General features: G+C 49.1%; 1 protein-coding gene across 6 annotated transcripts in view; it reads left to right on the forward strand.

The window, feature by feature from the left end:
• The window catches only part of atp8a1 (ATPase phospholipid transporting 8A1), an 85,707-nt gene that overhangs the window by 18,273 nt on the left and 55,350 nt on the right, over positions 1 to 12,084 (forward strand). For 2 of the 6 annotated variants that reach the window (XM_047023022.1, XM_047023005.1), the window contains exons 4-11: positions 1,221 to 1,319; positions 4,575 to 4,620; positions 4,781 to 4,821; positions 6,912 to 6,985; positions 8,419 to 8,488; positions 8,589 to 8,716; positions 9,153 to 9,264; positions 9,463 to 9,628. In XM_047023022.1, the coding sequence (XP_046878978.1) occupies positions 1,221 to 1,319; positions 4,575 to 4,620; positions 4,781 to 4,821; positions 6,912 to 6,985; positions 8,419 to 8,488; positions 8,589 to 8,716; positions 9,153 to 9,264; positions 9,463 to 9,628 (736 nt within the window). Of the gene's footprint in view, positions 1 to 1,220; positions 1,320 to 4,574; positions 4,621 to 4,780; positions 4,822 to 5,963; positions 6,038 to 6,911; positions 6,986 to 8,418; positions 8,489 to 8,588; positions 8,717 to 9,152; positions 9,265 to 9,462; positions 9,629 to 9,992; positions 9,999 to 12,084 lie in introns of those variants that run through there. The other 4 variants (XM_047023013.1, XM_047022989.1, XM_047022980.1 and 1 more) reach the window with 4 other exon arrangements.

Raw genomic sequence — 12,084 nt, forward strand, 5'->3', positions numbered from 1 at the left:
CAACACCGGGCTCAGAGCCCTTCATATCATCGCCCTGGAAAGATTTCAATTTTTCCCTCCCTAAACCCTTTGGCTTGCATCTCAGATTCCACTTCTGACCACTGTAAAACCAGGTCCCAGGTGTTCAAAGCGCAGGGCAGATAGAGAAGACAGTGGAACACAGGCAGGCTTTATGAGATTCAGGTTTACGCCCAGAGTTTCTGCTGACTACCGCCTCACTAATGAGAGTTTGGAGGACGTTGGAGGCTAAACTCCTGACCTTGAGGTCAGGCCTTTGAAGAGCAGCTGGGGTGAGTCTTCATTACCGAGCTCGTCAATGCTGCGACCTTGAATACAACATCCCTGATGAGGAGGAGGCGGAACAGGAGGAGGAGGGGCCAGAGATAAAAGGCTCAAGTCTGGGTTTTTTTTTGAAGAAAGGCACTCCCTGCTATGGAAGATTGTACAGGTTACATCACCAAGCTTAGTGTAGTTCTTGAGAACCATCAGCTTTCACAGTAGTTGCTAAATATAACCCATGGAACCCTATCTGAAATGTAGATGAGCAAGTAGTTAGCATATCCCAAGGACGCAGTCCTGCTGCCTGTTATGGACTCCACAGCGGTTTTTCTTCGTCCTGTACATCTCCATATTCAGCATCGCCTCTCCACCCGGAAGACCCGGTGACACCCTGTGTACACCCAGCCTGTCAGCGAGACCTGCCCTCGTGTCCTCACTACACGCACACTGATGGAGTGACAGATGTCCTCCTGCTCCATCTCCTGGCCTCTCCCATGCCCCCCCCCCCGTCACCCTAATGGTTAACGGCCTCCTTCAGAGCTGCTCCGGCAGGCCTCTGCTTGACAAACAGCCTCTCGCCAGGCTCAAGGGCACCCGTGTGACACGGTGGTGTCACGTAGGGCTTTATGGTCGTGTGTGTGCGTGATGGACGCGGGTGTGTCATGGATGTGTGTGTGATGGTGATGGGGGGTGGGTTGGTCGGTGGGGGGGTGGGTGGGTCGGTGGGGGGTGGGTGGGTCGGAAAGAGACCGGGGACAGCGGACCTGGACTGGTCTACACTCCGCCTTGTGACGTCGGAACACCAAAACATCCTGGTACCTGGGTTGTGTTCACAGAGTGGACCGCCGCACGTTTTGTCCAGTCCTTGATGGGGGGGGGGGGGAAACAGGTCTCCTGTTCACTCCTGTTCTTTCAGTTTTGTTTTTGTTTTCTTCTTCTAGCAAATCCCGGACGTGTCGCCAACTGGCCGCTGGACCACGCTGGTGCCCCTGCTCTTCATCCTGGTGGTGGCTGCAGTCAAGGAGTTCATTGAGGACCTGGTGAGGGAACTCGACAAACGTCCGACCCCCTCAATCAGATGCTGCTGCAGGACTGGAGCCCCGGCTGGGCTCCCTGTTTCCACTGTGGATGTGCAGGAGCTGTTTGTCTCTGTGTGGCTGAGCTGCCGGGATGGAAAGAGTGGGAAGCTGCTCAGTGAGCTGCACAGTCTGGCTTGTGTTGGAATCAGGTTCCACCTCCGACGAGTGTCGAATCTGAGATCCCTGTGGAGCAGAGAGGAGACAGTGATGGTTACATGAGCACACCAGGGGAGCCCCAAACAAACACACACGCACACACACACACATGCTGTACCCAAGGACGAGCACTCAAAGCACATGCACACAAAGACAGCATACACACACACTTGCCCAGAGGCCACAGCTGTGCTCTTTGCACCCTGGCTACTCATTCCATCAATTAACCTATATACTGTACGCTCTGCATAATAACAGCTAGCATGAACAAACAACACAACTTGTCAGCCCAGAGCCACCACATGGCCCTGTTCCTGCAGAGGAGCACATGCTTGCTAAGCGGGCAGAGACACATTCACACTTTACAATGACCAACATCTCCGTTCATCCTGTTCAACACACTCAACTGAATCGCGTCCCAAAAGGTGCTGGTTTTAGCCTCGTAAACCACATTGTCTTTTCAGCCACTTTTCCACACTGCGAAACAATCACGTGGAGCACTTCCAGACGAGCGTAGCGAACACAGCCAGGGGGCTGCTGCATCGTGCCGTAGTGCTGTGACCCTGCAATACGATCCGCTGCCTCTCTCGCTCCCTGCGGACCGCTACCTTGTAGCATTAGCAAGTATCTAGCAGAGAAGTGACCAGCACAGCGCTTCTCCTCCTCGCGTGTAAAACAAGAGGTGATGACTCACTCTTTATGGTGAAGGTCACCTGCACACACACACACACACACACACACACATATCTCTCTCTCTCTCTCTCTCTGTCTCTCTCTCGATGTCTCTCTCTCTGTCTCCTTTATGATGACATCACATGATAGGACCAGCCCCCCCCCCCCCCCTCCGCACCTAACAGTTTCATGAAGCACGCGTCATCGATCACACTGCCCCTACTCCCTCCCCCATGAAGCAAATCAGTAAATCCCATAGATTAGATGATGTATCTCCTGTGATCCAGCCCACCAAATCAATAACCTAATACTGTATACGCAAGCAGGTGTATTTTTAGATCCTCTTGCTTACTTTTTTCCCGAAAAGGTCCACAACCTGCAGGCTTATCTGGTCCGCAGTGTTGTATAGTCTATCCAACACCTTCAGTGCTAATTAAACTCGGTTCTTGCTGGTTCACAACTCAATTCAGCTGACATTAAAGAGACGGTTCCCCTTTGGGGAACATCTTTAGAAAACGTCTGTCTGCGTTCTCCTCACGTGGTTTCCGTTCCTTAATCCCTCACTTCGTCCTTCCTCCCTTGCCTGGGTTTTGCCTTAAGGGGGCTTTTAGCCTGTGAATGCAGCCAGCTGTGCAGGTGCAGGCAGCCAGGGACCTGTCCTTTTCTGATCTCCTCTCCTCCAATCTCCCTCCTGTAGCTGGTGTCTACAGAGACCCCATACTGCAGCATTCCTCCCACCTGCAGCACCCTCTCTCTCTCTCTCTCCCTCCCTCCCCCGTCCCCTCTCTCTGCACTGTGATTAAACACTTCTTCTGTCTCCTTTCGCTGAAGGGGGAAAGTAGAGGTGAGAAGAGTGAGACAGCCAAGGGGAGAGAAAGACTGAGTGAAAGAGAGCGAGGGAGGGAGGCAGGAGAATGAGAGAGAGACAGGCACAGTGGGGGAGAGAGAGACAGATACAGTGGGGGAGAGAGAGACAGATACAGTGGGGGAGGGAGAGACAGGCACAGAGGGAGAGAGAGAGACAGATAAAGAGGGGGAGAGAGAGACAGATAAAGAGGGGGAGAGAGAGACAGGCACAGAGGGGGAGAGAGAGACAGGCACAGAGGGGGAGAGAGAGACAGATAAAGAGGGGGAGAGAGAGAGAGATACAGAGGGGGAGAGAGAGAGACAGATAAAGAGGGGGAGAGAGAGACAGATAAAGAGGGGGAGAGAGAGACAGATAAAGAGGGGGAGAGAGAGACAGATAAAGAGGGGGAGAGAGAGAGATACAGAGGGGGAGGGAGAGACAGATAAAGAGGGGGAGAGAGAGACAGATAAAGAGGGGGAGGGAGAGACAGATAAAGAGGGGGAGAGAGAGACAGAGGTACAGTGGCTCAGTGCATGCGCAATGATGAATGAGCTTCTTAAAGGTCTCTAACTTTCTCTGTGTAGTGCAGACGCAGACAGGGAAATGGGGGCGGGGGGGGGGGGGGCGGGCGGTGCTGGTTCTTCATTAAACACTACTGCATGTTGCAGGGATATTTAATGAAATGTAATTCTATTGGATTTCACCAGCCCGAGACTAATGGAGGGCAGAGGGATCGAGGGGGATAAAGGTGGAAAGAAGAGAGAGAAAAATGGAGAGAGAATAGAAGAAGGGGGGTTGGGGGAAGGGGTTGCTGAGTCCATCTCTAGGCAACCTGTAATGATTTCACTTCCTCAAAGGAGACATGCACACAAAGACTGCCCTGTGGTGCTCACGTCACATCAGAACCCACAGCATTGTAGCCTTTTTCATTTACAAAGCCGGCATTCAAAAACACCTTTTCCCTGGTCTCATGCCTGAGGAGTTTCCCTCAGATATTGGAAGAGAATCAATCGTTTTTAGATAAGCAATTTATATATATTTCTTTTTTTTTGGGGGGGGGGGATCAATAAGGGATAGCGTTAGCAACAGCAAGTTGGTTCTCTTCAGATTTTTGAAGCACTTGGAGTGCAGTCCTTGTCTCTCTTCCCGCCTTCCACATGGAGCATAATCACAGACCCAGAGAGGAATACCCACTAACGTTCACATCAAACCAACACAATGATAGTGAGCTCATCTAGCAGCAGGCAGTAGGTGTTTACATATTCCGCCTGTGTATAATCTGTGTCTGCAGGCTGAGATCAGCCCAGCTCCACGCTGGAAATGTTTATGGTGTCAGCTTCTCCAGCCTGTCTCCCCATTAAAGGGAGATCAAAGCCCGGGCTTGTAATCTCCAGCGGAGATTGTGTCTGTGTCTGACGAGCTTCTGTTCCCCCTCGTCGGATCTCGAGTCCGACCCCAGCGATTCCTCCCCCCCCCCCGCCCCCCTGGAGGGTGACGCACGACTAGATGCGACCGACACTAATGGCTTCCTCTCCTTGCAGAAACGTCATAATGCCGACAGTGTCGTCAACAGGAAAGAATGTCAAGGTAAATGTGTCTGGGCCGTGTCGTAGACGTACTGTAGCGCACACGCATCCGCAAGCACTGGCCACACATTCACATGTGTATTAGACAGGTGAACAGCCAAGATGGTGTCTTATTGTGTCATAACGCTTCTCTGCCTCTTGTCTCTCTCTCTTCTCCTTAGTACTAAGGAATGGTGCCTGGGAAATCGTACACTGGGAAAAGGTATGTTACCAAACTGCAGTCTCATGTCCGAACATCAGGAGAGGGATGTTCCTGGAGGGGTGTTCATCAACCAGAGCCACAAACAGATGTGAAAGTGTGAAAGCTGCCGACTAGGAATCACACGCGTGTGCACATATACATACTCACACATGAAGACACTCACACATGTTCACACATTGAACCCTCCCCCCCCCCCCCCCCCTCCTCCTCATAACCACCCGTTTGTTTCCTGTCAGCATCCAGCCACTAATGAACCCACTGCGTCCGTGTGGACAGTGAGAAGAAGGCTATGCCCGGAGATAGAGAACATCTTTTCCCCTGTGCTTCCAAAGCGCCAACTTAATTACTGTGTCAAAAGGGAAGGAAAAAAATGCAGCCGTAAAAGTGCATTGAAGAGATTGGGGGGGGGGGGTCTATTAATAGCCCCTGGAGTGAGTCGTTAGAAAGCACATGCCTTTAGCCACGCAACCTGTTCCTCTGTTCATCTGAAGATGGGGGAGGTGAGGGCATGAAAGGCCAAATACACATTAAAAAGATTTACCCTCTGCAATATCTGGCCAGGTCCAGAAACAGGCTTTCGAAGCTGAGCATCATCAATCATTTAGTGGCAGTCGTAAATATATTGTCATTTCAAGTGGGGAGGAGGTTTTTGCCCTTTGTCACCATTACTGTGAGGAATTTTCTTGGATATTGCAGATTGTGAATAATGAATGTTTCTGCATCTCAGATCATGCATATTGTAGAAGCTCTGTCCTTCTGCTGTGTGTCTGGAGTCTCTCTCCAGCACTTATCTCTCACAATAAGAGCTTTTCACACTAAATGACCAGAGAGTGTACAGTCAGGTTAATGGTGTTGCAGCTGGCATAACTTACGATGGAGAAATATAACTTGATGAATTTCCACTGTTAGATAGCTCGGGTACGAAATGGTCATCGATGCCACGTCGCCTACATCCTTTGATCGCTTCCCAGACATAAAGTATTTCAGTGCAAACGGGGATACATATTCATTTGTTGTTGATGAACCCCCCCCAAAAAACTCAGTAACATGAATTTACAGTACGTTTTTAATTTTCTGTCCCTCATGTTAGCTCTGTCACTGGCACCAGCTGTACCCACCAATAACCAGTTGATTTTTTCCAGGTAGTGGTGGGAGATATAATTACAGTAAATGGCACAGATTACATACCTGCGGATGCTATCCTCCTATCATCCAGGTAGAGGAGGGTCTCACCACCCACCCACAGCCAGGGGACAACCCTCCGTCTCCCCCCTCTCCTCCTCTGTCTTCATCCCTCTCTGAGGAAGTGATGCTGGTGCCCAATTAAGAGATGACATGAAGTGTATGGAACTCTGTCATGGTTTCTGCTCTGGTGACGTGCTGGCTGTTGTGAACGTTGCTCTCTGTAGCCTTTCCCACAGCCTAATGCCACAGTGAGTTGTGAGGCAGATTTCGAACGGGACCCATCACCTCTTTCAGACAGTGTAGCTGCCGTGTGTATTGAACTATGACTGACCAGACGTGTGCCTCGCTTCCATGACCCTATCAAAACCTGTTTGGACCAGGTCGCTTTTGTTTCGCTGAACGACGTCACACTAGCTTTTGAAGGCTTTCGTTCATTTCCTGCGCAGATAACAAAAAGCTCGAACGAGCCCCCAGGCTGAAGTCAACTTCTGCTGTTTCACTGTTAGAGACGCAGTTGCAGGAACCGGTTTATAGCCTGCCTTCAACTAGTCTGTGGCTAATAAAAATAGATACTGCTCATACCGTTGATATATCCCCTGTGTGGGTCATACTATTTGCACTGCGTGTTGTTGCTGTGAATTACCCCATTCAGTTTTTATAACCTTGTCCAAACGTGTTTTGAGTACGGCCAGATGATCAGCCAGACCTGCCATTCATGCTAACGGGTGCATTGTGCAATTTCTCTCCCCTGCTGTTAAAGGGTTCTGCTTTTTTTCCTTCCTCCCTGTTGATGTTTGTTCTGTTCCTCTCCCTCCATGTCTTGCTCGTCTCCCTCTCATCCTCCCCTGTGCGTGTGACCATCTTGCTCCCCACCCCCCCTGCTGGTGCATGGTGGGTAAAATCAGGTGGCTGTTGGGGAGGTAGTAAAAGCGGCCAATGGGGATCACCTCCCGGCTGACCTCGTCATCCTCTCGTCCAGGTCAGGAAACTTCTGCGCCAGAGTGCATGATGGGAAGGGGGGGCATGTAGGACCTTTTGTGTTTCCGCTCAGGTTTCTGCTAAATATTTAATTTTCAAGTCTGTAGACAGGAAGCACTCTGATTATGTTGGTAAAAGTCAGATTGAAATGCTCGGGGTCAGTGGACACAAGGTTGACTTCTTAGCATTCTTTGTTTTGGTTAGTGAGTAATTTTTTTCCACTCTGAAAAGTGGAATTCTATTTTTAATTCATATTTTTCCATGGTGGACCCCCACATACTTTCAAGGCAGAGCCTAGATATAGACCATGTGAGACTTGAGATAGGGACTTCTAGATCTGCTGTGTATACATGCTCCTCACTGTGCATGCACGTAACTTGCATGCAGACACATTTCAAGCTCATTGAAACACATGGTAGCAGACATGCAGTGGGACCTCCTCCTCTCTAGAGCATGTACTGTATGCAGATCTTTCACTTTTGGCTAATATGTGGCACATAGATACTCAGACCAGTGTTTTGTCACTGTTATTGGCTTTGGAAAAGCTTCCTTGGCCATCCATACTGAGCAACTTGCTTTTCTCAGGATAGAAAATCCCTTATTGGCACCCAATGGCTCAGCTTGAGTGCCCAGGCCTTTTTGATTTTCTTTTACCCCACACTGATGTATTTATTTATAATTTTTTGGACAGCCCTTGGCCTACATAAATCATCCTATTCAAAGAGCAGCTAAGCAGCGGCCCGTCCCACCTTAAGCCCCAGCACGCTCTGGAACTCTGTCCCTGTGCCCAGTATCTGTCCAAGGCCCATTTGTCTGCTGTGGTTGTAGCCCTTGCTCTCTGCACTCTCTCTCTACCTCTCTCTCTCTCGCTACCTCTACCTCTCTCTACCTCTCTCTCTCTCTCTCTCTCTCTCTCTCTCTCTCTCTCTACCTCTCTCTCTACCTCTCTCTCTCTACCTCTCTCTCTCTACCTCTCTCTCTCTACCTCTCTCTCTATACCTCTCTCTCTCTCTATACCTCTCTTTCTCTCTCTGGCATGTTGTGTACAGTAGCTTCCCCTGAAAGACAACTGAATTCAAGGGCAGCTGCAAACAGAGATGTTAGCCTTATCTAACCCTGGGTGTCCCTGTTTCCAATTGGGTTGTCAAGTGGGTATTTAGACCTGCGGTTGGAATTGAACCATGAACTTTTAATGTGAACTTAGCCATTAAAACCAAAAGTTCGATTTTGATGTATTGATCAAAGGGACACCAGAGACTTTGTTTAACATCCTTATTTGCTCTGACCTTGACTTGGGTTATCTTCCCAGAATAGATTACCTCCCTGAACAAGTCAGTTCATGAATGAATGAGCATTCATTTAGTTTGCTGAAAGACTGTGTAGATGACTGTTCATCATCCACTCCAAGCTTGTCCTCCTCTCCCTCCAAACCAGTGAACCACAAGGGATGTGCTACATCGAAACCTCCAACCTGGACGGAGAAACCAACCTCAAGATCCGACAGGTGATGACTCCTACCTCTCTATTGGTGGACTCTGGTCAAACCGAAATCTGATTGGGGTGGCTGATCTGCAGTGAACTTGTGTGTGTGTGTGTTTCTACAGGGGCTCCAGATCACCTCGGAGATCAAGGACATTGACAGCCTGATGCGTCTCTCCGGCCGCATGGAGTGCGAGAGCCCCAACCGCCATCTGTACGAGTTTGTCGGCAACATCCGTCTGGACGGACACAGGTGGGACTTGGCTCTGGGCGTGTGGCTTCCTGCTGCTGGCCAGGCAGCTGCTGCAGACAGCTTAGGGCCAGTAGGAGCTGGGCCGGGGGCCAGCCTCACTGAATCACATGCTTTTTCAGAATATTTAATCTCTTCACTGAACAAATACAAGCACCTGGTTTAGGTTTATGTGTTTTTATTTAGGACCTTAGCCTTGTTTTGTAATAAACTGTTATGTACATTTCTGTTACGGCTTCGTCATTTTATATTTGGCAGTTATGTCCTGGCTATCGAATCTGATATGTGTGGGCATAATCCAGATATTAACTCTATTTTTGCACATTCTCAGAAATCACAGCACAGGGTTTAACTGGCATGCATTTAACTGAAGCCACAGTCAGTAGACAATGTACCACTGTCCATCAACCTTATCCGAGTTGTGTTTTCTCAAATCCAGCACCAGCAGTCTGGGTCCAGACCAGATCTTACTGCGGGGAGCACAGTTGAGGAACACACAGTGGATCCATGGCATAGTGGTCTACACAGGGCATGACACCAAACTTATGCAGGTGAACTCCCATCTCTCCATATCAACTTTGGTCTCTAGTGCAAGAGACACACCCTCCTCTATCCTGCAGAAATATCCGGAACACTGAACTAAAACAAACCTCATTCTCATAAACAAAAACAATGTTCATAACGACTGTCTCTCCAACTTGCTTGTTTCTGCTGTGGTGACTAGCAGCCTTCTGTCATCCTCTGTCCAGAACTCCACTCGTCCTCCTCTGAAGCTGTCGAACGTGGAGCGCATCACCAACTTCCAGATCTTGGTCCTGTTTGGCTGCTTGCTAGCCATCTCTCTGGTGTGCTCCATAGGACAGACCATCTGGAAGTACCAGTACGGCAATGCTGCCTGGTACATGGACCTGAACTGTAAGAGAGCCGGCTGATCCCCCTCCACATATAGATAGAGATATTCCACATATTTTGTCTCACTTGTCACCTTGTCCGCTTAATTCTTCGTTGTTTTGAGTTACCTCAGTTAATGTCAGTGTGTTTTGTTTCTTTTTTACGTTGCCTCTGTTAAAGTATGTATCGTAACACAAGTGAAATATGTGGCAATTGGGAATTTCCTAATTCCCTGTAAACGTAATGAAAGTTGTGACATGCATAGCCATGTGATGTGAATGATGAAGGAGAAATGGTTGAATATCACTGCGCTGCTGGACATTTTGGTTTCCTTTCTAACGTTCTGTTTGATTTTTTTGTTTTCTTTGTTGTTGTCGTTTTTTAACAGCTCCAGGTAACAACCATTTAAAAGCCTTGGCCATCTGTGAATGACCCTCCCTTACTAACCCCTAACTGAAGCTCTGCCTTTGCTAAGCAAATGAAGCCCCCCCCATCCTTAGTCCCCCCCACCCCCACCTCACCCTTTCTCTACCCCATAATGGTGTCCCTCCTCTATATGGGCCCTTGCAATGGATACCTCAGACACCAGCGATACGACCATAGGTTATACCCTCCAGCTATCTTACACTATACTCTCTTTTAGTTGTTTTTAGTGCCTGATTCAAACAGTGTTCCTTCCGTTTCTCCCATCTCGTGTGGCGTGTTTTAAACTCTCTGCAAACACAGGCCTCAGACCCTTTACCTCCCACTGTCCCCTTCTAGAACAAAGCAAAACAAATATTAATCATACATTTAAAAAAAGCCTCTTTCACCACAACCGAACCAGGGCACTTCCTGTCTGCTCTGTGTCTGTGAGGCAGATGACATTGCACTCAGGAAGCTTCCCTCAGCCAGGCAGCTCCTCCTGATGTGTTTGCCACCGAGGCTCAGTGCAGCCCAGGGGGGCGAGGGTTGACATTTTCTAAATGCCTCCGCTGCCTCGTTTTGTTGTGTTGATATTTTCCAGTAGACAGAGCAAGATGCAAAAAAAAAAAAAAAAAACGTGCTCCAAGATTAACATGCACATGTAGAAAACATCCACATCTAAAATAGGAAGTTCCCATGTCACATACACAGCTGTTGACAAGCAGATCATACAATGTCCACAGCCTTATGTAAAGGCTAGTAAACATCCCCTTAAAGACCATTAAAGGATCCGCTGGCATTTGTCCTTTACAAAAGATCTTTGCGATGTAGTGTCTTTTGTGATGACGCTCTGGGCCTTGTTTGCAAACTGTTTGAAGCCGTCCCTCCAGCCATCACTCTGTACTCTATAGGCCTGTGTGGGAGGGGTTGTGTCCTTACCAACATCAGCTTGTTTTATGACTTACCCTGTCCCCTCTTCCATGACGCTACTGTACCTAGTCCAGTTGGCTCCTCAAACTGTCTGTGCCAGAGCATTCAGCCCACAGCTCAAACCTCCACACAGTACTCCTGTGTGTTGTAGTGAACACGGGGGAAGGTGAGTCATAAAGCAGGCGTCCATTTTGAGACTGGTTGTATGTCTTTTATTAAAGGGGGGGATGAGACTCGGTCCACTGCAGATTATCCAACCTGTGACAAAAGAGAGAGGTGGCAAATGATCCCCCATGCGTAGATCCTCCCCTCAGTGCCACGCCCTTCCTCCGTGTCCCTGGTGTTGCACCTCGACACCTGTCGTCTCACGCGGACCGACGGACCAATGTCCAGACGCACGGCGAGGCGAACAGTGGGGGTGCCCCGAACTCCGCCACACATCAAGCAACATGACCCACGTGTCAGAGAGATCTGGGATTATGCACACAAGATGAATAATTCATGTGACTTTGTCCCAGCGCAGGGCTGACATTAGTCTTAGCTGGCGTCCTTCCCAGTTTAAAGATCTTAAACACCCTACCGCTATGTAGATTGACTTAGAAAAATGGGTGGCGGCCATTTGTTATGCATTCACACCGCCTGCTACATCTCACTGTCGGTTAAAGCCATGTCCACTAAATAGCAGGTAGCTGAGTGGTTATTTTTTTTTCTGGATGGTTCCGTTTTTGCTGACTGTTTGTGTCTGCGAAACGCTGACCTCGCACTGCACCTGTTAACCCACAGCGCAGTGTGTGTGTGTGCGCGTGTCAACCTTTGTTCGTGATGCCGTCCCCTAGAAGTCGTCAGACGTTGCGGCTGCTCTTTCGCTAATGTTTAGATGTGCTCGTCTCCTCTAGAGTTGGGGTACGCATGATGCAGCAGATCCGCCACCCTCGCAGCAGCCTACTCAGATGTGATGTTAGGAGTCAAATTGGTTTTAAAGTAATAACGTGGAGATAGGGTTGAGTCGTGGCTTGTGCATGTCTGGGTTTGTTGTGATTGACTTGCCGTTTGCTGATCTGATCTCAACCCAATCCCCTCCTAGAATAAGCGTCGCCGACAACAACCCCACAAACGCCAGAAAAAGGAAGCCGACTTTCTCGACA

Source organism: Hypomesus transpacificus, chromosome 1 (genome assembly GCF_021917145.1).
Source record: "Hypomesus transpacificus isolate Combined female chromosome 1, fHypTra1, whole genome shotgun sequence".
Lineage (NCBI taxonomy): Eukaryota > Metazoa > Chordata > Actinopteri > Osmeriformes > Osmeridae > Hypomesus > Hypomesus transpacificus.